Here is a 24518-nt window from a genome sequence, read left to right as displayed (position 1 = left end):
CCCCCACCCCTCCAAACAGAGCTATGAGGGAGTACTAGGGCCAACACGCCCGGAGGACGGAGCTAAAGGGAACACTGATTGTGAGTTGCTCTGCGAGGGTACTCTTATAACTCTCTTCCTGAATTGGAGCATGTACCCCACAACCACTGAATCCTGCGGACCGGTCCACCTCAGGTTGTGGAATGAAAAAGCCTTTTAACAGTTAATAATACTCAGCGTTTACTCAATGCTTGCTGCCAGGCCAAGGGCTTTGCCTGCTTATTTACACATCAACCCTATGAGAAATCTGAGAATTCTTACAGATGAGGATCTAGTAACTTGCTTTAAATTACAAAACAGCCCATATTCAAATTCATGCTCCTGCTTCAGTGTTCTTATTTACAGCCTCATATCAGACTATTTGGGCTTCTCTGGTGGCTCATACAGTAAAGAATTTGCCTGCAATGCAGGAGACCCAGGTTCAATCCCTTGGTAGGGAAGATCCCCTGGAGAAGGTAATGGCAACCCACTCCAGTATTCTTGCCTGGAGAAGCTCATGGACAGAAGAGCCTGGTGGGCTACAGTCCATGGCGTCGAAAAGAGTCAGACATGACTGAGCAACTAACACACATATATCAGATTGTTTACTCAGTTCTGGTAGCTTTCTTGTATTAGTGTTTGTGTTCACAGCAGTTTTTGTCATTTCTCTATGGCAATAGGTTTTTTTTCTGAGACAAGATTCTAAGAGATTCCCCTTGACTCAGTCCCAGATAGAGATTAATCTGAAAAACAGCTGAGAATGACCACATTTCTGGAACTTGAAGAACAAAAAGGACTTCTAATAGTTAAAGCAGAAGACCATTACAGGGGACAGGACTCCATCTCACAAAAGTCCAGTCCTCACAGAAGGGAACTCTTCAGGCAGCACTTCAGGAAGCTCTGCTATCAGGACGCACCTGGACCCCGTGAAGCTCTTTCCCAGCTCTGGGACCTTTGCCGCCAGTGGCTGAGGCCAGAATGCCACACAAAAGAGCAGATTTTAGACCTGCTGGTGCTTGAACAATTCCTGAGCATTCTCCCCAGGGACCTGCAAGCCTGGGTGCAGGCACACCATCCAGAAACTGGAGAGGAGGCGGTGACTGTGCTGGAGGATCTGGAGAGAGAGCTTGATGAACCTCGAAAGCAGGTGGGAAGGCGGTGGTCATTTGGCTGTGAGTTTTCAGGGTATATGCACCCAGCCAAAGCAAAAGGGATATGCAAGAATACCTGAAAATATTTTAATAGGTTACCCTAGAGAAGGACAAGGCTTAGGGACTGACACTGCCCGTGTCAAATAACTGAAGTGTGACTGAGTAAAAAGAGACACTAGGCCGATTCTATGTCAGTTTGGAAGGCTAAGATCAGTGAGAAGCTATAGGAATGCAAATAGGTGTCAGAGGAAAACAAAGAATTTTCTAACATTCATGGTTACCTATACACAAAATGCTTCCCTTGTGGCTCAGATGGTAAAAAATCCGCTTGCAATGCGGGAGACCTGGGTTCAGTCCCTGAGTTGGGAAGATTCCCTGGAGGATGGCATGGCAACCCACTCCAGTATTCGTGCCTGGAGAATCCCCATGGACAGAGATGCCTGGTGGGCTACAGTCCACGGGGTAGCAAAGAATGGTACACTACTGAGCGACTAAGCACAGCACATACATAAAACAGGCTACCTTGTAATAAAAAACTCCCCTTCAAGGAGGGGTTCAAATAGATAACAAGGATATTGCAGAACAGCACTGTCTAATTGTGACCCATTCACATTTAATACCTATAATATACATTTAATATATGGTAATTAAATATAATGTGAGCCATATATGTAATTTAAATTTTTAGTAGCCACATTTGTGAAATATATTTACCCAAAATATGTAATCATGCAATCAATATTAAACATGAGGTATTTTACATTCTTTTTTTTCAGTTTTCAAAATTTGGTGTGTATTTTACATATCTCAATTTGTATTAGCTATATTTCAGGTGCTCAGTAGCCACATTTGACTAGTGGCTATCATATTGGGCCACAGTTATAGAAGCTGCTGCTGCTGCTAAGTCACTTCAGTCACGTCTGACCCTGTGCAACCCCATAGACAGCAGCCCACCAGGCTCCTCTCTCCCTGGGATTCTCCATGCAAGAACACTGGAGTGGGTTGCCATTTCCTTCTCCAATACATGAGAGTGAAAAGTGAAAGTGAAGTCCCTCAGTCATGTCCAACTCTTCATGACCCCATGGATTGTAGCCTACCAGGCTCCTCCGTCCATGGGATTTTCCAGGCAAGAGTACTGGAGTGGGTTGCCATTTCCTTCTCCTAGTTATAGATGAAATGCCTCCACTTGATGGAAGTTGAGTTCGATGATATTTAAGATATCTCAAGTCCCAAAACTATGATTCTGGGCCTCTGCAGATCACTGTTAGAGACACTGAATTTTATTCTCCAGTGTCCTGAAGTGTAGATTAGCCTCTGTCTCTTCGTTTTTAGTCATTATTGCCATTTGCAGTTGAATGATAATTTGTCCTCTTTTCTGTGGCCCTGGTTCCTGGCACATGCTTCTTCTGATCTTGCTCTGAAGTTCTTTCTGTTCTTTCACAAAATCTACCTTACACACCCAAACATACTTCATTTTTCCCAGGTTCCAGGCAATTCAGAAAGACAGGACGCACTTTTGGACAAGTTGGCCCCCTTGAGAAGGCCACATGAGTCATTGACTAGCCAGCTTCATCCCAAGAAGACCTGGCAGAAGCAGAAATCTGGGGAGGCCCAAAGGAATGGTAAGGTGTACGCGTTTGTGTATATGAAGGAAGAGCTGGTTCCTTGGATTAGAGATCCTCATTTTCTTCTCCTTTTTAAGTTTTTCTGCCTGTCCTTCACTTCACTGTGGAAGATTTTATCTCCCTTCCTCCCTTGACCTTATCATTAGACTTAGGTGCTATTTTTTAATGAGTCTTATGGGCAGGAGTTTCAGGAGGTAGAAGCTGAAAGATATAGACCATTTTAATAAGTTTTAGTAAGCTTAACTGTGGAATCTTCACTTATGTTCTGTGAGAAGCCATATAATGTTTCTTTCCTCACCTTTAGGAGACGACAGGACATGCACTTATAAAATAGTGCACAATAATAATTAACATGTCAGCATGCTAAATTCTATTGTGCAGAACACAGAGGTTATTGTGATTAATGGCTTGTCTGTGCAAAACTTTAAATTCTAGATGGTCTTTCCTTATGTTTTTATGTAAAAATACATCTGGACAGTTTCACTCTGCTTCTCATTAGTGTAAGTCCAGAAAAATACACACTTCTTATCCCTAAAATTGTAGAGGTTTACGTATGTGCTGCTATCAAAATAACATTTCAAGGGAATACTATGCAGTTAAAATATGAATTGTTATTTTCTAATTCTAACCTACTGGAGAAGGAAATGGCAACCCACTCCAGTGTTCTTGCCTGGAGAATCCCAGGGACGGGGGAGCCTGGTGGGCTTCCGTCTATGGGGTCACACAGAGTCAAACCTACTGAAAGATGCCTCATGAAATCTAGCTATCCTGTGAGGCCTGTGGATTCTTAGGGAAGTCAATTTTGTCTGCATTGAACAGTGTGAATATGACTTTTTTCTAAAGTACCACCCTGGCAACTTTTTTAATCTATGTACCCCCCAACCAGGCTCCTCACCAAAAAACAGACAAGGAAAAAACAAAACAACTACCACACACACACACACACACACACACACACACACACACCCTGTAGAAATCACAACAAATACACTTGAAGAAATGCCTCTCAACTTTATTAAAATAATATAATATCTGGTCCAAATTTCATTTTACAGTTGAACAGATATACCCACAGTGGCTGTGACTTTTCCAGGTTTCCATACAAGTTAGAGGGAGAGCTAGGGCTCCTGCCTACTTGTCCAGAACAATATTTTAAAATCATCATGATAATAACCCAATAAAGCCAGTGTGTTTTAAAATAAATTTATTATTAAATAGACTTTTTTATGCAGGATCTTGTTTTAAAAATTTCATTCTATCCATATCAGCAAGATTATGAATATTATCTATTGGCTAGGGTAATGGAACTCATCTCTGTAAACATAACTTGGAATTATAACTGAGGTCATTTAATACAGAATTATCTTCACATATGAGAGAACTTGGAGAACTGAGTGTCTTGCAGTTCTTTCTAACACATTGTCAGGTATTTCAAAGGAAACGTTTTGGATATGCTATTAACCCACAACACTGACTCTCTGGGAGCAGTAAGTGATAGCCTCCCTAACTTTGTTCCTGTTTCATTTCACTCAGCATTTAACCTTGTCCTTTCCCTCTAGACTGTCAAGCAAGTTGTACATATGGTAATCAGATGGTTTTTATGGACATATCCTCATCCCAGTGACCAGCAGGACTGGGCGCATCTGGAATGATAAGGCAATTCATGGATGTGCCAAAATAAAATTGGAAGAATAGCCCTGGCAGAAGATTCAAAAATGAAATAATCCTAATCTTGTCAGTTCTGAAACAGGATCTCCTAATATCATATTAGCCTGGGTGGGATTAGCTGGCAGTTGGAAAAGATACATCAACAGAGTCCTGAAACTCCAGTTGGCCAAGTAAACTGCAGGCCCCTGAGATGAGAAAAGTTCACATTTAACAGTTTCCATACAATTTTCTTTACATTGTTCAATTGCAGATGTAATGGAGAGGGTTACAATTTGAATTACTAACCTTATATATATATATTTTTAAATTCTTTTGAAGTCCTGGTGAGGGATTTTCTCCAGACTTTTCTTGAAGTCGTGGGAGAGAGACTCATCCTAAAGATTCCTCTGAAGGTGGTAACTGACCACAAGTACCAACTCTTTGTGTTCTTTAAAAAAAAATACTCACCTTCATCAGTAAGCCACCAAAAACCAACTGTCAGTGCCTCCAGTATGTAAAAGCAGCAGCTGAGCCAAGGTGTTGATGTTTGAAAACACTTTCTTAATGGTATTGTGGTATCTCTAACTTCCATGATTTGCTTAATGATCATTAACCTACTAACTTAGCAGTACTTCTGCCACACATTATAATTTTTCACATGCTTTATCATACATTTCCTCATCTGATCAAACAGTAGGTAAGGAGGAGGGTACAGAGGTGATATGGAACCAAATGGTTATGATCTGCCAACATTTAAACAGTTATCAGTAGAGCCAGGACTGAAATCTTGACCTTCTGGCTCTAATCCAGTCCTTGTAATTCTAGCCAGAGATAAAATGGTATTTAGATTCCAAAACAGTATCATTTTAGAGCAAATAACCAAACCTTTTTTTAAAAAAATCTATTGCCTGATTAAAATATATATATTGTAAGGAGGAAGGTAAAATTTGAGGAAGATTTGGTAGCAAGAGGACATTGTGATGACAGTGAAAAGTGGAGTTCACTCATTCCAGAGCCAGTGTTTTCCATACCCAGCCCAGGCACTGAAATGTTCTGGTAGCTTTTGCTGTTTCTCCCATCATGCCGAGTGAACCACTGAAAACCATGTGATTAAATGATTGTTGCACAGTTCGGATTCCTAGACCTGTTGAGATGGAGGTTTCAGCATAACCAAACAGGTGACATCCAACATTAGACCTCATAGGATTACCCCCTCCAAATCATTAAAACACCTACTTCCTTATAAAATTTATTGAGTACTTACTGTGTGTCAAGTTCCATGCTAAGCTTGGGGTTGAGGATATGGGATCAGGAGGAGCGAAAAGAGCATATCCAATTTAGGAGGTTAGGGAAGACTTCCTGGGGGAGACAGCATTTGAGATGGACCTTGAATAATAGGTAGGTCAGTGGCTCTCAAAGTGTGGTCTCAAAGTATCTATCATACCAAGAAGTGCAAATTCCTGGGCTGCACTCCAGCCTTATCAGATCAGAAGCCCTGGTAGGGAGTCCAGCCATCTGTTTTAAGACATCCAGATGATTCTGATGCACAATAAAGTTTGAGAACCACCAAGCTAGGATTTAAACAAAAAAGATGATAGTGAGGACATCAGTTTCAGAAGAAAGGATTCAACCCAGAACATATGCCAGACCATCTACTGTCACTTCCTGCTTATCTTCCTCCCTGTTTATCCTGACCTGCATGTTTTCTCTCTGCTTTTAGCTATTATTTGTACACACTTCTCTCCCTCGATGGTTCCTACTCAGTACATTCCGCTCAAATCCCCCATCCCATTACCCTCTCCAATCACTTTTACTTGGTTTTACTCCCACTTACTACCTATGTTTCGGACCCCTTAAATTTCTCCCAAAATACCTCCCTCGCCTTCTTTGTTTTCTAATCTCTCTGTTTATCCTTCTTAATTATCTTTGGCATATCTGGAGTTCCCATTTACCACTCTGCATTTGTACATGATTGCCTTGTCCACATTTTTGCTTTTTCTTCTCCTCCTAATTTATTCCCAAATAATAATTCTGATGTCATCCTTAGTGGCCTCTTTGTAAATTTCTTCCCTATATTGCCAGTATATGTTTGGATGGCGCCAGTTATCTGATTTGTGCGTTCTATGTGATTTTTCATTTTTATAACATATTTTTAACATTTACATGTTCTTTATTCCATGGGTTTCTTGCTTCTCAAACCTAGAATAGGACCTATTTATATACTGTACGTTTTTTACAGGTGATGAAACCAAGACTAAAACTGAAAAGTTGTCCCAGAAGGAAGATAAATCCAAAGACATGAAATTCCTTGGGAAGATAAATGACAGACTTAACAAAGATATTCTTCAGTATCCTCAATCTAGAGATGCTTTTGAAAGTGAGGGCATTTTTGAGTGGCAACAGAGGAAAAGAAGATGCTATCAATGTGATGACTGTGGAAAAAGTTTCCGTCATAGCTCAGACCTTAGTAAACACAGGCGAACGCACACTGGAGAAAAGCCCTATAAATGTGATGAATGTGGAAAATCTTTCATTCAGCGCTCACATCTCATTGGACATCACAGAGTGCACACGGGGGTGAAACCCTATAAGTGTACCGACTGTGGGAAAGATTTCAGTGGGCGCACGGGTCTCATTCAGCACCAGAGAATCCACACAGGTGAAAAACCCTATGAATGTGAGGCGTGTGGGCGGCCCTTCCGTGTAAGTTCAGCCCTTATTAGACATCAGAGAATTCATACGGCAAATAAGCTCTACTAATATGGTGTAAGTAACAAAAGCTCTTCAGCCACTCAGGCCAAATGAGTTATCAGAGAAATCTACCTTGGAGACCTTGAGTATCCTAAATGTAGGCAAAGCTTCATTCATCATTAAAAATTTCTCTGGCACCAAAGAATCTACCTGAGTAAAATTTCCTTTTATTTCTAAATTAGTCTTAGAGCAGTACACCCTCTAAGTCTTAACATGAAAAGTAGTTTGGAGCATTGAGACCATGCTACCCTTTTTCAGTCTGATGTTGATTCCAGATTGTTACCACAGTGTCTACCATCTGATCTTGACCAGAGGGCAAGGATAAGAGTCAGGGAGGTGAACGATTTCAGAGCGGAGACAGCCTGGAGTGAGAGTGGCAGTAAAAGAAAGTCCAGTGGGACCTGGAATAACTGCGCCATAAGGCAAAGGAGGCATGACGTTAAAGGAGATCTAAGTAGTTGTTAGTACTATGAAGGATTAGTCAGTGCTCTAGTAAGTCTGTTCAGCTCAGTTCAGTTCAGTCGCTCAGTCGTGTCCAACTCTTTGCGACCCCATGAATCACAGCACGCCAGGCCTCCCTGTCCATCACCAACTCCCGGAGTTCACTCAAACTCATGTCCATCGAGTCGGTGATGCCATCCAGCCATCTCATTCTCTGTCGTCTCCGTCTCCTCCCGCCCCCAATCCCTCCCAGCATCAGTCTTTTCCAGAGAGTCAACTCGTCGCATGAGGTGGCCAAAGTATTGGAGTTTCAGCTTTAGCATCAGTCCTTCCAGTGAACACCCAGGATTGATCTCCTCTAGAATGGACTGGTTGGATCTCCTTACAGTCCAAGGGACTCTCAAGAGTCTTCTCCAGAAACCCACAAAAAATTGATGAGACTGAAACCAGTTGGAAAGAAGAGCTCTGAGTTCAGTCACAGCCACAGTTTCTGGAAATGAAGATGTTATACGTTAGACACTGTAATCCAGAATCACTGGGTCCTAGCAGAGAGCCATCCTGGAATGATGGCACCTGCTCTAAAAGAACCCTAAACATGGAAAGCAGTTTCTCAAATTGTTGTGAAACAGGCATCACTTCTCCCATCATTTTTGGAGGGGGGCAAGAACTTGTAGTTTTCATGAACTAGCAGAACAGTGACAGTTAAGAGCACCTGAAGGGAGTATGGGGACAGTTATTTCAGACACAGGTGGGGGTGGTGGTTATACTGGTGATTTTGAATGGTGAACCAATAGCTATGAAGGGAAGAAATGGTTGACGGTTGGGGAGGAGGGGGTGTCAGAGGTATGCACAGGCATTGGTGAAGAGAGTGGAAACAAGTTAGAACAGAAAGGGATGGAATGAAAAGAGAATGATAAAAAGAATAAGGGTATAGGGAAAGGAACAAAGATAAGAGATGGTGATGGGGAAGAGAAAAGGGTGACAATTCTAATAATGACATCAATTATATTTGAAACAGTGGGGCACATGTCACAAGCCATGCAAAGGTGAACAGATCAGCTTATCCCAAGGTCATTGAGTCATACACGCACATGTTATTTATGTTATCTTTATTGAGTCTGCAGTCTCATCCTGAGCATGAAATTATTTCTCTATAGTCTAACCAAAAAGTCCATCAACAGTGAAAACCTACTAGAAACTTTGAAATGCTTCAAAACAACCTGTTCTCCCCTTAGTAATATCACAAGAGAGATTAAGGTTCTAAAAGAATAGATCTCTCAGTCTTTCTTACTCAAATCCTCTAGAGCACAGTTTCTCAACCTTATTTTACTGACATTTTCACCCATACGATTCCTTGTGGATTTGTCTCTGCACTGTGGGATGTTTAGCAGTTTCCCTGGCCTCTACCCCTAGAGGCCACCAGCAGCCCCAACTTGTGACAAGCAAAAATTTCTTAAGAGATGCAAATATTCCCTGAAAGGCAAAATCTGTCCCCTACCCCACCAGCCTAGTGAAGAATCACTGCTGTATAGGAAAATAATCTGATTTCCATGACTGTTCCACTCATATAAGATTCAACTTAAAAATATATATGACCAGCACTGCCAGACCATTTTACTACCCCACAAAATGATTCCCAGAATAGCTAAAATCTATGCAGCACACGTGCTAAAGTAGTCTGCTTTAGGAAGCCATACCTCACTTAGTTTTGAGCACCAGAGGAATCTGTCCTCAAATGTGACCTATATAAAGAGCTTACAATTGCATTTTTCTATACTTTCTTCCCTCTACCATACCTATGATACTACCCTCTCCTTTGCCCCTTTTGACCCAACAATGAACATTTTATCCTTTAACTATCTGTGCTGTCCAGTACATTAGCCACTAGGTATATGTGGCTATTTAGCACTTGAAATATGGCTATGCAACTGAGGAACTAAATTTTATACTTTAAACTTAAAAACTGATACTCAATTCAGTTATTGGAAAACCTTTAAGTATGTTTAGAGTAATTTGGGTATAGGAATCTATTTTTTCCACTGAATTTTATGCAATCTCAATATAGATCAAGTACTTCCAATGAAAATTTAATAACAATTGAGATGTGTAATAAATGTAAACACTGGCTTTCAAAGACTTAGTATGAAAAAAGGTATTAATTTTCATTTATAAGTTTAGATTTTAAAATAATATTTTGGATATACTGGTTTAAATAAAATATATTAAAATTAATTTCATCTTTTTACATTTTTAATGTGGCTACTAGAAAACTTAAAATTACATAGGTGGATCACATTACATTCTATTTATTGGACAACACTGATCAAGATCTCATTCTCAGGGCAGGTCCCATTCACTATGTTCCAAACCACCTCAATTCTGTACAGCCAAGTTCTGCTGTGCCAAAGACTTTATACCTATTTCTTTTTATTCATTAATCCAATAAGTATTTGCTTAGTGCATGCTGTGTTCCAACCCTCTCTTCTAGGTATTGAGGCTATAGCAAGATAAGATCCCTACTTATATAAGCCTACATTACAGTAAAGGGAGACAAGACATATCAAAGAGGATTAACAGTATGTGGAATATAAACAATGAATTGAAACAGAGTGACTGACTACTTCAAGTAATCAGAAAAGGCTTTTCTGGAGAGCTGACATTTTAACTGAAATATAAATGTCCAACCTTGGGAAGTTCTGCAGAAGACCATGCCAGGCAAAGGGAATAACTAATACAGCCTGTATGGTAGGAATGAATCTGATGTGTTTACAGGAAATGAAAGAAAGTCATTGGGTCTAAAGCACTGGATTAAAGAAAATATGGTATAAAGTTAGCCTAAAGATGTGAGCCAGGGATATGTATTCTAAGCATGGGGCACCACTGGAAGGGAAGGACATGATTTGTCTTTTTAAAAAACCCAAGGCCCCTTAGGGAACCAAGAGTGAGAAAAGAGCAGAAGTAAGAAAACCAGTTAAGAGCCTACTGCAGTAACCCAGATGAGAGAAGGCAGTGGCACCGACCAAAGTGGACAAGAAGAGAAATAAACAGATTCAAGGTATATTTTGGAGATAAAGCCAGAACAATTTGCTAAAAGAAAAGAATGGTATAGACCCCCTAAATTCTTACACAAAAAGATGTTTAAATACTGGGTTAAACATTTGAAATTCCATTTTTGTACAGTCAAATATCAGCAATTTCAAATGATTTAACAGTAGAAACAAAATAAGAACAGAGAAGAATCTAGAGAGAAATGGAACAGGAAAAGGGACTCTGAAATTGTGTGGGGGCCTAATTAATTTGTGAAATGAAAATCTGTATACTTTTCTCCTTAAAACTCTCTGTGGAAGGCACCCTTTGTTAAGTTTTGTCTAGACAGAAATTGCCAACAAACCTGATTCAGAACACCGCTATAATAACATGTCTCAGTACAAACTTTCTTCTGAATTGCACATTTCCTAAACTGGTAAAATCGGGTTATCAATGAAAGGCAGTAGGAAAGAGGTTAAGAGAAGACTGCCTGGGTATGAATCCTTGCTTTTCCTGTTTCTGATTATATGACCTTGGCATATCCATTTTCTATGCCTCGTATCCCCCATCTGTAAAACAGTGGTAACATGGTGTCTACCTCAAAAAGTAGGAATTACAGTGTTGGGCCGGCCTTAGCACGGACCAACGTCTGGGTGGGCGACCCTGGGACCCAAGCACTACCCCGACATTGCAATCAGCAAGAGGATTTATTAAGCGTTTGCGCAAACGGGCCCTCTGTACCTGAAGTGAGCAGAGGACCCTCAGCAGCAGTTACAGTTTTTAAAGCCAAAAACCGCATAGTTAGCGTATCACACGGGTTGGTACATGATTGGTTCGTTTAAAGGTTAGGGAACTTAGCTCAGGGACTTTTTCTTGAGAAATGTGGGCCTCCGGGGTGGGGCTGTTTTTCTTCCTCGCAAGGCGGTTTTTCGGTTGCTCAATTACCAGTAACACCTGGGTGTGGGCCTTTCTTTGGGTTAATGTTTTCACAGGGGGTGTTTCATTCCCTCCTCTTGGTGTGGACAGATTTTAACCTTAAAATCTCAGGGGATTTCTGATTCTGTGGCCTGCAGGGCCTGGTACTGCTGGGTCAGTACCAGGGCCTGGGTAATGGACAATCTGTCGCGAATGAACCCTAACAATCGGTTAAGGATGCAGGGACCAAAGGTTAGTAATAGTAACAGGATAACCAAGGGGCCCAGAATGGTGGAAATCAACGTGGTCATCCAGGGGGACCGGTTAAACCAGCCTTCGAACCAATTCTGTTGGGCCTCTCTCTCCCTCTGTCGCTTGTCAAGCCTGCTTCTAAGTTTGGCTAGGGAGTCTCTCACTACCTCGGAGTGGTCGGCATAAAAGCAGCATTCTTCTCCCAGGGCTGCGCATAGTCCTCCTTCTTTTAGGAATAGAAGGTCTAAACCTCTTCTGTTTTGGAGAACTACCTCGGAAAGTGAGGTGAGGGACTGTTCTAGTTTAGAGACGGACTGTTCCAGGGTCCGGAGGTCTTCATCCACAGCGGCCTGAAGCTGTAAGTAGCGCTGCGAACCCTGCACCAGGGCAGTGGCCCCGGTACCTACCCCAGCCGCGATTCCCAGTCCCAACATTACAGCAAGGGTCAAGGAGACAGGCTCGCGTCGGAGACGGGATGGATGGCTGTCATATTGGTTTTCTAGAGTCCCGGTAGGGTGGTAGAATATGCGGGGCATAATCTGTACCATGACACAGAAATCATTTGACTGGTTTAAGACCTGGGCTGATATACAGGGGGTGAGGCCTTTGTTACAAGCCCACCACATCCCGGGCGGGGGCACAAGGTAGGAGGAGGAACTTATCGGGCCTGCCGTGATGTTACAGAGCCCCTGGTATTTGGGGGGAGGATTTCCTATACATGTCCCTTGTCCTGAGACTTCAGTGAGGGTCAGTTGGGGACGTGAATCTGCCAGACAAGCCTGGGTGTCCGCAGCACTATTGTAGGTTCCTGTGGTGGCGATGCCTTCATAGTATGGGGGACTTGAAGCTAAGCAAAGCCAACAGGATTCAGTTACCCCAGGGTTGGTCTGATTGAGAGCCTGGTAAGCTCCCGTGATGAGGTTGAACAACCGTTGCCCGACACTGGGCGGAGAATGGGGAGTTACAGGGGTCGTGGAATGGGGAGGGGGGCTATGGTTACTCAGGGTGGCATTTGGTATAGTTAGGGCTGGGGACGTTGGTCTGGGGAGAGCTTTTTTGGTCTCCCAGGACGGTGTTGGGCCCGACAGCGGTGGAGGCTGGGGTTTCTATTTTTAGTCTGACTTTGAAGACAAGGCCGTCGTCTGATCGTTCTTTGTATAGCCTGAGCCCCCATGAATACCCAGCGCCCCACCACCTGGTGGCCTTTTTTCCTTTCTCTGTAAATGACACCCATAGGGGATGACACCAATTTGTGCATGACCCGTGGCTAAGGGTCTTCCAATCTTTGAAGGGTGGATGAGTGTAATTTGCCCTGACAGTAATATAGTCCCAAGTGGAGGAAGGGTCCCAATATGTGTCCCCAGTAGTCTCGCACCCCCAGCTCTTACAATAGAGATATTCTCCTCCTCCGCATTGGGGATTTAGCCTGCGATCCCTGTGGTATCCAGGGCAAACGTAGAAAGGGAGAGTGCTTAACATGGCTCTTCTATCAGGCGTTCCGCACCCTCCCCATGGGTCTAGTCCCAGCCGCCCGAGGGGGCTCTCCTTTTGGGGCGCCTTGGAAGTGTCAAAGTATCCTTCTAGGTCCCAGGGGTGGGGGGCCCCCAGGGCCAGCTTACATAGGTCAGGATATAGGTTGGGCCACCAAGTCCCCACGGGGGCAGTTTTGGTCGTTGATCAGATCACATCACCTCCGGATGTCAGCACCTGCCAGGTTAGTTGTTTTGGGGCATGGGGGTTAGTAGGGGATGCAGGAGACAGGGAACCCAAGATTATAAGGATTACAGCTATGTAATCTTTGAGAGTCTTATCTTGAGTGGATTTTGAGAGCGCAGGAGCTTCCATCGAGGCGGTCCGTCCGGGCTGTCCTGGCTGATGTCGGCGGAGCTCGATGGCGGGGCACGCTTAACGTGCGAGGAGTGGATCCAAGCAGCGATGCCATCTACCTTCAGGGCCGTTGGGGTAGTCAGGAGCACAGTGAAGGGTCCCTTCCAGCGGGGTTCGAGGGTTTTGGACTGGTGTCTCCAGACGTAGACAGAGTCTCCGGTCTGCAACTGATGGGGGACAGTGGTGTCCCCGGGGCGATAACCCTCAGCAAGGGGCCTCCAGACTTGGCGCTGGATGATCTGGAGCGCTTTTATCCGGTCCTGCAAACTGGGAGTATTGGCCAGGGAGTCAATAGCGGGTTCTAGCAAGGTTGTTATGGGGGGAGGGCTACCATAGAGGATCTCGAAGGGGGTCAATCCATGCCGGGCCGGAATATTCCGGACCCGGAACAGAGCCATGGGGAGGAGTTGGACCCAGTCTCTAGTGCCAGTCTCCAGAGCTAATTTAGTCAAGGTCTCTTTAAGTGTCCTATTCATCCGTTCTACCTGTCCTGAGCTCTGGGACCTGTAAGCACAATGTAATTTCCAATTTATCCCCAGTGCCTTGGCCACCAACTGACTTACCTGGGAGACAAAGGCCGGGCCATTATCTGACCCTATTACCTTGGGCAAGCCGAACCGGGGAAAGATGTCTTCCAGGATCTTTTTGATGACCACCTGGGTGGTCTCTTGTCTGGTAGGGAAGGCTTCCATCCATCCTGAAAAGGTGTCGACGAACACTAGGAGGTATCTGTTATTGTACTTGCCTGGTTTGATTTCGGTGAAATCTATTTCCCAATTAGTCCCGGGGCGTTCTCCCCTTATTCAGGTCCCTTCTGGCATCTTAAGGTGCTTGGCGTTTACCTTAGCACAAGGGACGCAGGCTTCGGTTACTTGCTGGATCAAGGAGTTGAGTCTAGGAATGTAGTAAGTCTGATCTTGTGTCTGAAGCAATGTTTTTAATTTTTTTGTCCGAGGTGGGTCCACTGGTGGAGTCGAGTCACCAGTTCTTTTGCATGCCGTTGGGGTAGGACCGTCCTTTTTTGAAGTTTCCAGACCTTCATTTGCTCATCGTATTTGGCCCCCAATTGCTGGATGGTTTGCAGGTCGTCATCCGAATACTCGAGGGGAAACTGCTCTGGCATCTGGGTAGTCTCAGGTACTTTTAAGGGAAGAACTTGTGGGCCCAGCGCGGCTGTGCGGGCAACCCTATCAGCCATCCAGTTTCATTTTGCTACGGGGTCATCTCCCCGTTGGTGTCCGGGGCAGTGGATAATACTCAGTTTTTTTGGCAGGAAGAGGGCCTGGAGGAGGTCCAGTATCTCTGGTTTGTTTTTGATGTCTTTGCCAGCTGAGGTGAGGAGGCCCCTTCTCCGGTATATTTCCCCATGGACGTGGGCGGTGGCAAAGGCATACCTACTGTCGGTGTAGATGTTGACTTTTTTTCCTTGAGCCCTCTTTAGGGCTTGGGTTAAGGCTATGAGTTCTGCCCTCTGAGCGGAGGTCCCCAGGCTTAGGGCACTAGCCCAGATGGTAGCTTTTCCATCTACCACTGCTGCCCCAGCTTTCCGTTCACCGTCTTGCAGGAAACTGCTGCCGTCGATATACCAAGTCATCTCTGCATCCGGCAAGGGCTGGTCTTTTAGGTCTTCCCGGGTGCCGTGGACCTCTGCGAGGATCTGGTGACAATCATGTGTGACCGGGGACGGGGAATCGGAATCGGGAAGCAGAGTGGCTGGGTTTAGGGAGGCAGATGTCCCAAACCGCACTCGTTCAGGGTTTAGGAGCATGGTCTGGTAACGGGTGACTCGGGCGTTAGAGAGCCATCGGTCAGGGGGCTGGCGGATAACAGTCTCTACAGCTTGAGGAGCCACCACCGTGAGGGGCTGGCCAAGAGTCAATTTGTCGGAGTCTTTTACTAGAATCGCCACCGCGGCTATCATGCGGAGGCATGGGGGCCATCCCGACGCCACATTGTCCAGTTTTTTTGAGAAATAAGCCACAGGTCTTTTCCATGGCCCAAGGGTTTGAGTCAGAACCCCCTTAGCTATTCCCTCTCGCTCATCGACATAGAGGGTGAAAGGCTTAGTCACATCCGGGAGGCTCAGGGCGGGAGCAGTCAGGAGGGCCCTTTTTATTTGGTCAAATGCCAGCTGTTGTTTTTCTCCCCAGTGGTAGGGCACATTTGCCTTGGTGAGGGGATATAAAGGAGCCGCCAATTCCGCAAACCCCGGTATCCAAAGGCAGCAGAACCCAGCACTCCCGAGGAATTCTCGTAGCCCTCTGGCATTGGTGGGTGCCGGGATCAAAGCCATGGCCTTTTTCCAGCCCTCACTCAGCCACCTCTGGCCTCCCTCCAGGAGGTACCCCAGATAGGTCACCCTCTGTTGGGATATCTGGGCCTTTTTAGCAGAAGCTCAGTACCCCAGCTCTCCCAACCTCTGAAGCAGGGCCCCTGTACCTGTTATACAGTCTTGTTTGGTTCTGCTGGCCAGGAGCAGATAATCTACGTATTGTAGAAGGACAAGATCAGGATGGTCCATCCGGAAGTCAGCCAGGTCATGGTGCAGGGCCTCGTCGAACAAGGTGGGGGAATTTTTGAACCCCTGCGGCAGTCTTGTCCACGTGAGTTTCCTTGAGATCCCCGCCTCGGGGTCTTTCCATTCAAAGGCAAAAATGGACTGGCTTTGGGGGCTTAACCTCAGGCAGAAGAAGGCATCTTTTAGATCCAGCACTGTATACCAGGTATGACTTGGGGGCAGGGTACTGAGCAAGTTGTAAGGGTTGGGCACCGTGGGGTGAATATCTTCTGTTCTTTTGTTGACCTCTCGTAAATCTTGGACTGGCCAGTAATCACCCATGCCGGGTTTTTTTACTGGTAGGAGGGGGGTGTTCCATGGTGACTGACAAGGCACCAGGATACCCAGTTGTAACAGTCTTACTATCTGTGGCCGTATACCCTCCTTGGCTTCTCGGCTCATGGGGTACTGCCGGATCGATACGGGAGTAGCAGAAGGTTTCAGAGTTATAATCAGAGGAGCCTGTCTGATAGCTAGCCCCATTCCGGCTGTCTCTGCCCATGCTCCGGGATAACAAGAGAGCCAACTGGGGCTCAAGGGTTGTGGGGGCACCGAGAGGTTGTCATGGAGCCGATGTTCATCTTCAAGGCGTAGCGTCAGGACTTGGAGGGGTTGTCCCTTTTTCCCGGTAACGGTGGACTTCTCCTGCTGGAAGTGGATCTGGGCCCCTACCTTTGAGAGGAGGTCTCTTCCGAGGAGGGGGTAGGGACAATCCGGAACCAGCAGAAAGGAATGTGTTACCTGCCCAGTACTCAGGTGGACCTTCCGCTCGGTCGTCCGTCGGTACAGTTTGCCTCCTGTTGCCCCTTGGACCCACGAAGTTTTAGAACTCAGGGGTCCCTCAGCCTCTGTTAAAACCGAATGTTGGGCTCCCGTGTCAACCAGAAAGGTTACTGGTTGGCCCCCCACATCTAGGGTTATCCGGGGCTCAGGGGGGGGGGGCTCCTGGCCCTGACGCCTCTAGTCTTCATCTTCTAGAGACAAAACAGAGATGGGCTTTTTCCTGGGCCCCTGTGATTGAGTCTTCTTTGGGCAGTCTTTAACCCAATGTCCTCTCTCTTTGCAGTATACACATTGGTCTCTGTCTACCCGTGGTTTTTTCTTGTCTCCCAGGTCCCTGCTCTGTCCTGACCTATTCTGCCCTGTACTTTGCACTACGGTGGCCAATATCCTAGTTAGCTCTTTATTACGTTTTTTATCTCTTTTATCCTCTCTTCCTGTTCTCTATGGAACCTCTCTTCTCTTCTGGAGTTTCTCTCTTGTTGTAAATTTTTTCTGCCTCTTTTACCAAGTCTTGAAGAGTATATCCCTGTAACCCCTCTAGCCACTGTAACTTGTTACGAATATCTGAGGTCGACTGCCCGATGAAAGACATAATTATGTCGGGCTGTCTGTCTTCAGCTAGGGGGTCAAATGGGGTATACATACGGTAACCCTCAATTAGTCTCTCTAGAAACCCCGCAGGCATCTCATCCTTTCCCTGCATTATAGCACGTACCTTTGCCAAATTGGTGGGGCGTCTCCCCGCCCCTTTGAGACCCGCTAGGAGTACCTGGCGATAGAGACGGAGCCGCTCCCTACCAGCAGCCGTATTGTAGTCCCAGGTCGGGCGGGTCAAGGGGAATACGTTCTCAATCTCATTAGGCAGTTGGGTTGGTCTCCCATCTGCCCCGGGGACGTTTTTGCGGGCTTCGAGGTAGACGCGTTGCCTCTCCTCTGTCGTGAGGAGAGTCTGCAGGAGTTGTTGGCAGTCATCCCAGGTCGGCTGGTGGGTCAACAGAATCGATTTGATTAATCCTGTTAGTGCCTGAGGGTCTTGGGAGAAGGAGGGGTTGTGAGTCTTCCAATTATAGAGGTCGGATGCAGAGAACCGCCAGTATTGCATCTGGCCGCCTACCGATTGGAGGGGGAACGCCTGGGTGGTCCAGAGGTCCTCGGACTCTTTCCCGCGCTCTCGTCGGAGGCGGAGTCGGCTGGAGACCGGAGGGGTAGTAAGGCTCTCTCCCTCCGCCTGCGTGGAATCGGGGACGGAAGCGGGGGAGCGGTAGGTGGGGGTTGTGGCTCTTGATGGGCCAGTTGGGGCTGAGCATAAGGAGAGGGGGCGTCTAGGAGGAGCAGGCTGTCTTGGTCCCCCGGGAGAACGGGAGGGTCTTTAGGTTTTGGTTTTGTTTCAGGAAGTTTTAGAAGGCAAAGGGTGGAAACGGGGGAAGGGAGGGGGATGAGGGGAGTGGTAGGACGGGGGGGGGGGGGGGTCCAGGGTTTGGTGACTCTTGAAGAGGGATCAAATATTTTATCCAAGGGGGTGGGTTTTGGGTAAGATCTTCCCATACCACGATGTAGGGCACCTGGTCGGGATGTCCATGGGGCCCCGGCTGGAAAACCAAGGCCTTTACCTGCAAGATAATGTCAACGTTAAAGGTTCCCTCTCGTGGCCACCCGACATTGAAGGTTGGCCATTCTGAGGAGCATAAGGTGGTCTACTTTCGTTTTTTTTACTTCGACCGACAGATTGCGGGCTCGGCCGACGACTTCTTTCCAATGTCCTAAAGTGAGGCTAAGAGGGGTGGTTATTGTTTGCCCCATGGGGGTAAGGGATTGGTGCACCGTGAAAAGGAGAACGAAGAAGAAAGTACAAAACACACAGATAAACACAAATGCCAATGCCGGGCGCGCACCGGAAAACTGGTAACAGAATGAAAACGCGAAATCAGATGGGAGCGGTCGCGGACCGTCCCTGGAGAGGAGGGTGACCTGGTCCCCCTCTCTCTCCCAGATCACTCGAGAGTTAGGCTCCAGAGTGGGACCAGGGGTCTCAGGGCACGTCTGCCTCCCCCGCTGGCCCTAATAAAAACAGATTCAGGTCCTGCAGGCACAGTTCAGATTCAGTTAAACACATGACATACGACGTAGACAAAAGAACATTAAGGAGCCTAGTCTTACCTCCTGCCGGTCCTGTGATTGAGCCCGTGGGTCGTCCCGATCCCGGACGAGCCCCCAAAATGTTGGGCCGGCCTTAGCACGGACCAACGTCTGGGTGGGCGACCCTGGGACCCAAGCACTAGGCCGACAGATGCAATCAGCAAGAGGATTTATTAAGCGTTTGCGCAAACGGGCCCTCTGTACCTCAAGTGAGCAGAGGACCCTCAGCAGCAGTTACAGACAGTTTTTAAAGCCAAAAACCGCACAGTTAGCATATCACAAGGGTTGGTACATGATTGGTTCGTTTAAAGGTTAGGGAACTTAGCTCAGGGACTTTTTCTTGAGAAATGTGGGCCTCCGGGGTGGGGCTGTTTTTCTTCCTCGCAAGGCGGTTTTTCGGTTGCTCAATTTCCAGTAACACCTAGGTGTGGGCCTTTCTTTGGGTTAATGTTTTCACAGGGGGTATTTCAACAGAAGGGACCAAATGTCTTGGGTTTAGAACAGTGCCTGCACATAGTAAATACTGTTAGTGTTAGGCTAGACCAATAGTGCTGTTAAGTCTTTTTGTTCATCAAAATGCATCATGTTCAGCATTTCTTCCCCTCAAAGCTGCTTACATTAGTTGAGTGGTATTTTATCTTCATGAATTCACTGCAGCAATTGTTGCTGTTGTGTATGTGTTTCCTCCTAATGCTAACAATTACCCTAATTCTGACTGCTCCTTAAATACCTAATTCAATCCCAGCCTGGACGGTCCCACCCGACGGAGAACACCATCCGCGTCGCCCTCACTTGGGCACTCACCCGCCAGCCCTCGTCTCCCGGCGGTTTCCAGCCCCTGGCGGTGGGCCCAGCTCGCAGCGCCGCCGTTCACCTGGCCGCAAAGGCCGGCCCGGGAGCTCTGGAACCATTAGCTACCGGAAGTGGCCGAGACGCGCGAGAGCGCGAGGAAAGGGGCCGGTCTTTGGCGGATGCAGAAGCACTGAGGTTGGCGCCTGGGAAGGAGGCGGAGGAAGCGGAGAACCGTTTGAGGGACCCGAGAACTCCGTCATTTAAGTGGGTTCTTGGGAGGGAAAGGAAGTAGGTCATTTTTCCAACGTGAAATAAGTCATGTTCTTCTATACCGTCCTCTCTCTCCTTTTCGCTGTTTTACACACCTCATTTTTGGATTCCTAGAGAAGTGAAATGGCAACCCACTCCAGTGTTCTTGCCTGGAGAATCCCAGGGACGGGGGAGCCTGGTGGGCTTCCGTCTATGGGGTCGCGCAGAGTCGGACACGACTGAAGTGACTCAGCAGCAGCAGCAGCAGAGAAGTGAAATCTGAGCCAGACCTAAGGATGGACAGAGTTTAGGTAAGTGCAGAGTAGTAGGAAGTGTACTTCTAGCAGAAGGGTCAGTATGAACAAAAGTGTGATACTGAGTGAATATCAGATAGGAGAATCAAGCCACCTTCTATAAGTCAGACATTAAAGAGATCTGCAGAAATGTGAAATGATTCCACCCCTTTTACTTTTTTAAAAAATACAAATAAACTTCATAAAATATTAAAGTAACATAAAATATGTTACCTAACATGTAATGGGTACCTTACCGTTATTTTAAAGAAAAACTTCAATTCCTCAGTTTTAATTTCGAACACAGCAAATCTTGTTGGATATAACCTATGTAAACAAACTCTTTGGAGTCCTCACTAGTTTTTAAGAATATAAAAGGAGCCATGAGACCAAAATATTTGAGAATATGCTATTCCATACACTATATGAAGTGATGCTTCTAAAACTAAAATGCAGAGCAACTATAGAAAATACAGGAACATCCTGAGGCCCTGGGTGTGGAAAATGTTTGGAGTCTCATTAGAAACATGTCATCTGCTTATACAAACAGGGAAAGTATGAGTGACCAGAGTCTTAACATTTTTTTGTGTTTTGGTGGGTCTTCCATTGCTGTTGGACCTAGTGACTCAGGAAGTTTAAAATATGTTCTAAACCCTGGTGTGGCTAATTCTAGTAGTGATTTAAAAGGGTTAAAAGTTTATTTTTCATAGTAAGAAGTCAATAGGTAATATATCTATACTTGAAAAATTCAAGAAATGGTAGTGTTAACATGTTATTTTTAAATGTGGAGGTTAATAAAAAAGTAAACGGAAAGACTTAAAGTGGTTGCCTCTGGGGAATAGATATTGATAACAAAAGGGAAGAGTGAGGTCTGGTGTTTATCACACCATAAGCCTCAGAGTACTATTAATTTTATTTACTTTTTAAAAATGTCTTTTTATTAGTAAAATGCACAAATCAGATGTGCAACTCAATGAATTTTTACAATATGTGCAACCATGAAACTACAACTCCAACCCATAGTAAATGTTTTTTTATCTTCTGTCACCACAGATATTAATCTTGATATTAATTTTACTTAATTAAATGCTCACACAAGGCTACTTTTATTCAAGTGATAGGTAGGAAGTTAGACATGAGCAACTGGAGGGGAGGCCTGGTTGAAAGGCATGCAATCTGATCTCTAAACTCCATCCCAGACACACCCAGGAGAGCTCACAGATATGCTGCAAAATAACCAGAGAGACATTTCAACCCCCACAAAACTGCTACACATGGGCCCTAGGCACACAGTGGATACACAAAGACCAGAGTCTTCCCCAAGTAACCTTAGGCTATTAGGAGCCCATTAAGGATTCATGAATATTCTGCATCTAATTATAACAGAATTATGGTAAGACATAAACAACAGAACTTGCTGTCATATAACATAATTGTCACTCAGCCTTGAGTATATATGCCCATTTGCATTCCCTTTCATTTATTGGTGGTGGGTGCAAGCCTTACTTTGCACTGGGTATAACCAAAAGGAGGAGACTGGAAGTATAAATTGGGGAAGCCAAGCAGTCTCAAAAGGAAGGATGAGGAGGGTTCCTTTAGGAGTGTTGGACTAACGGAAGATCTATCTGCCTTTGTCTGTTGTTCTGCTTTTTTTGGTCCATTGCTCCAGAAAAAGAAATAAACCAACATAACAAGTTCTTTTAGATTTATCCATGTTGTTCATCTATCAGTGCTGTACTTAGTTGCTGAGTTGTGTCTGACTCTTTGTGACCCCCATGGGCTATAGCCCACCAGGCTCCTCTGTCCATGGGGATTGTCCAGACAAGAATACTGGAGTGGCTTGCTATGCCCTTCTCCAGGGACTCTTCCCAACCCAGGGATTGAACCCAGGTCTCCCACATTGCAGGCAGATTCTTTATCATCTGAGCCTCCAGGAAAGCCTTGTCTATCAGTAACTGCTTTTAGTTCCTGACTGTATGATCAGTTTAGTTTCTGTTGTATGATCATAACAGTATTTGATTTTCTATTCTCCTTTTGATGTATTTGGGCCTATTATGAATAATTATGAATTATGAATAAAGCTGCTATGGACTTATGGTTTTGTCTTAGGTAAAAATACCTAGGGGTGAAATTACTGGGCTATAATGTAGGCATTATTTAACTTTATTAAATATCACTATTTTTCAAACTAGTACCATTTTACACTCTCACTAGCAGTGTATAAGAGTTCAGTTGCTTCATATCCTTACTTCAGTTCAGTTCAGTCGCTCAGTCGTGTCTGACTCTTTGAGACCCCATGGACTGCAGCATGCCAGGCCTCCCTGTCCATCACCAACTCCTGGAGTTTACTCAAACTCATGTCCATTGAGTCGGTGATGCCATCCAACCATCTCATCCTCTATTGTCCCCTTCTCCTACCTTCAATCTTTATTCAGGGTCTTTTCCAATGAATCAGTTCTTCACATCAGGTGGCCAAATTATTGGAGTTTCAGCTTCAGCATCAGTCCTTCCAATAAATATTCAGGAATGATTTCCTTTAGGATGGACTGGTTGTATTTCCTTGCTGTCCTGTATCCTTTCTAGCACTCAGTATTGTCAGTCATTTTCATTTTAGCCATTCTAATGGATGTGTGGTGGTCTTAATTTTATAGTCCCTTGATGAATAATGATTTTGAGCACCTTTTCATGAACTTATTGATAATTCATATACCTTCTTTGGTAAAGTGTGTGTCCATAACTTTTGCCTATTTATGTTTGTTTTCTTATGATTGAGCTGTAAGAGTTCTTTTAATATTCTGGATACCAGTGTCAGAAATAGTTATTGAAAAAATATTTTCCATTCTAAATGGATTATTTCCATCCTAAATATTTTTCATTCCATTTTTCATTTCTAAATGGTACTTTTTGCTGAGCAGAACATTTAAATTTTGATGAAGTCAAATTTAGCAATTTTATCTGTTATTTTTAGTGCCTTATGACAAATCTTTGCTTGGGTTACAACACTATTTCATTTCTACTACCTATGTGTACAACTTTGATTTTAAAAAATTGTTTTTTAATGTAAAAATGAAACAGAGCATAGTTCTAGTCTGTTGACAGTTATTTTCTGTTTTCATCTCTGGTGGGAAGCAAAAACTATGAAATAACAAAAGTGTTTTTAAACAGTTGAAACACTGTAACTTCTGTGTTTATTGTTATTTGTTTTATTGTGATGATTCACTGACAAAACTCTTACAAGCAAATCAAAACTACTAAAGCTTAGTCCTGAGGACAGACAAGATATTTTTAGGTTATTGTTGGGAACTGGATAGAAACATTGGTGGTGGTGGCCATCAGCAGGATCAGATAAGGAGGGAAAATTAAGATGAAGTTTGGAGGGGCACCTGAAAAGCCAGCATAAATGAAGAGTTAGAAAAAAATGTTAAAGTAATAAAAATGGGGGACCAAAACAGCAACAAAAGTAAGACATTTTTCATGTGAAAATAAATCACGGAAAACCTCCTTTAAAATGGAGTCAGGAAGCCCTGAAGGAGAGCTCTCACACATGTACTAGTATTACAGCCTGCATAACCAGTAAGAATGAGGAAAATAAAAATTATTTTAACAAGGTCCGCTTCCATTTATATGGAATTCTTTGTATAAAAGTCTGTCACAACTTCTTATTCACGATGATAAGAATATAACTTTTCTTCTGGTACAAGAGAGGACATTTTTCACAAGGGAATTTCATCACCTGCTTTTAAGAGCCCTCCCTGCCCCAGCGGCAATGCACTGACCACTGCTTGCAGCTAATAAGAAATGGCCATAACCTCCTTCTCCAGCGAACTTTTATTCAAGACAGCCCTCCCCCAAACTAATAAAGTTGATCTTCCCTTTGTTTCTTGGTCTTGCCTCTGAAACACCACGCCTTGCGTGATCCAAATAGCAATTCTCTGCTTTTCCTGCACTAACCCATTTTGCTGTTAAAATAATTGGCTGTTTGATTTTTAAGTCC

At 44.7% G+C, this 24518-nt stretch overlaps 2 protein-coding genes and 1 long non-coding RNA gene across 4 annotated transcripts in view; 2 read left to right on the top strand and 1 right to left on the bottom strand.

Moving 5' to 3' along the window:
* Positions 1-7337, top strand: part of ZSCAN16 (zinc finger and SCAN domain containing 16) — an 11576-nt gene extending 4239 nt beyond the window's left edge. Inside the window, exons 2-4 of one of the 2 annotated variants that reach the window (XM_088831468.1) lie at positions 744-1165; positions 2653-2791; positions 6681-7337. In XM_088831468.1, the coding sequence (XP_088687594.1) occupies positions 779-1165; positions 2653-2791; positions 6681-7201 (1047 nt within the window). In that variant the 5' untranslated portion in view covers positions 744-778 and the 3' untranslated portion in view covers positions 7202-7337. Of the gene's footprint in view, positions 1-698; positions 1166-2652; positions 2792-6680 lie in introns of both variants that reach the window. The other variant, XM_055407157.2, reaches the window with a different exon arrangement.
* The window catches only part of LOC148774167 (uncharacterized), a 20506-nt gene continuing 749 nt past the window's right edge, over positions 4762-24518 (bottom strand). The window contains exons 2-3 of the long non-coding RNA XR_016036109.1: positions 19995-20521; positions 4762-6012 (exon numbers count right to left, since the gene is read on the bottom strand). This is a non-coding gene — a long non-coding RNA (uncharacterized LOC148774167). The remainder of the gene's footprint in view (positions 6013-19994; positions 20522-24518) is intronic.
* ZKSCAN8 (zinc finger with KRAB and SCAN domains 8) overlaps positions 20406-24518 on the top strand; it is a 25846-nt gene continuing 21733 nt past the window's right edge. The window contains exon 1 of the mRNA XM_088831454.1: positions 20406-20542. The gene's annotated coding sequence lies outside the window, so the exon portion shown is untranslated. The remainder of the gene's footprint in view (positions 20543-24518) is intronic.

This window comes from Moschus berezovskii, chromosome 23, assembly GCF_049115385.1.
Source record: "Moschus berezovskii isolate FMDL1 chromosome 23, NW_MosBer_1.0, whole genome shotgun sequence".
Lineage (NCBI taxonomy): Eukaryota > Metazoa > Chordata > Mammalia > Artiodactyla > Moschidae > Moschus > Moschus berezovskii.
This window is presented reverse-complemented; position numbering and strand designations above follow the sequence as displayed.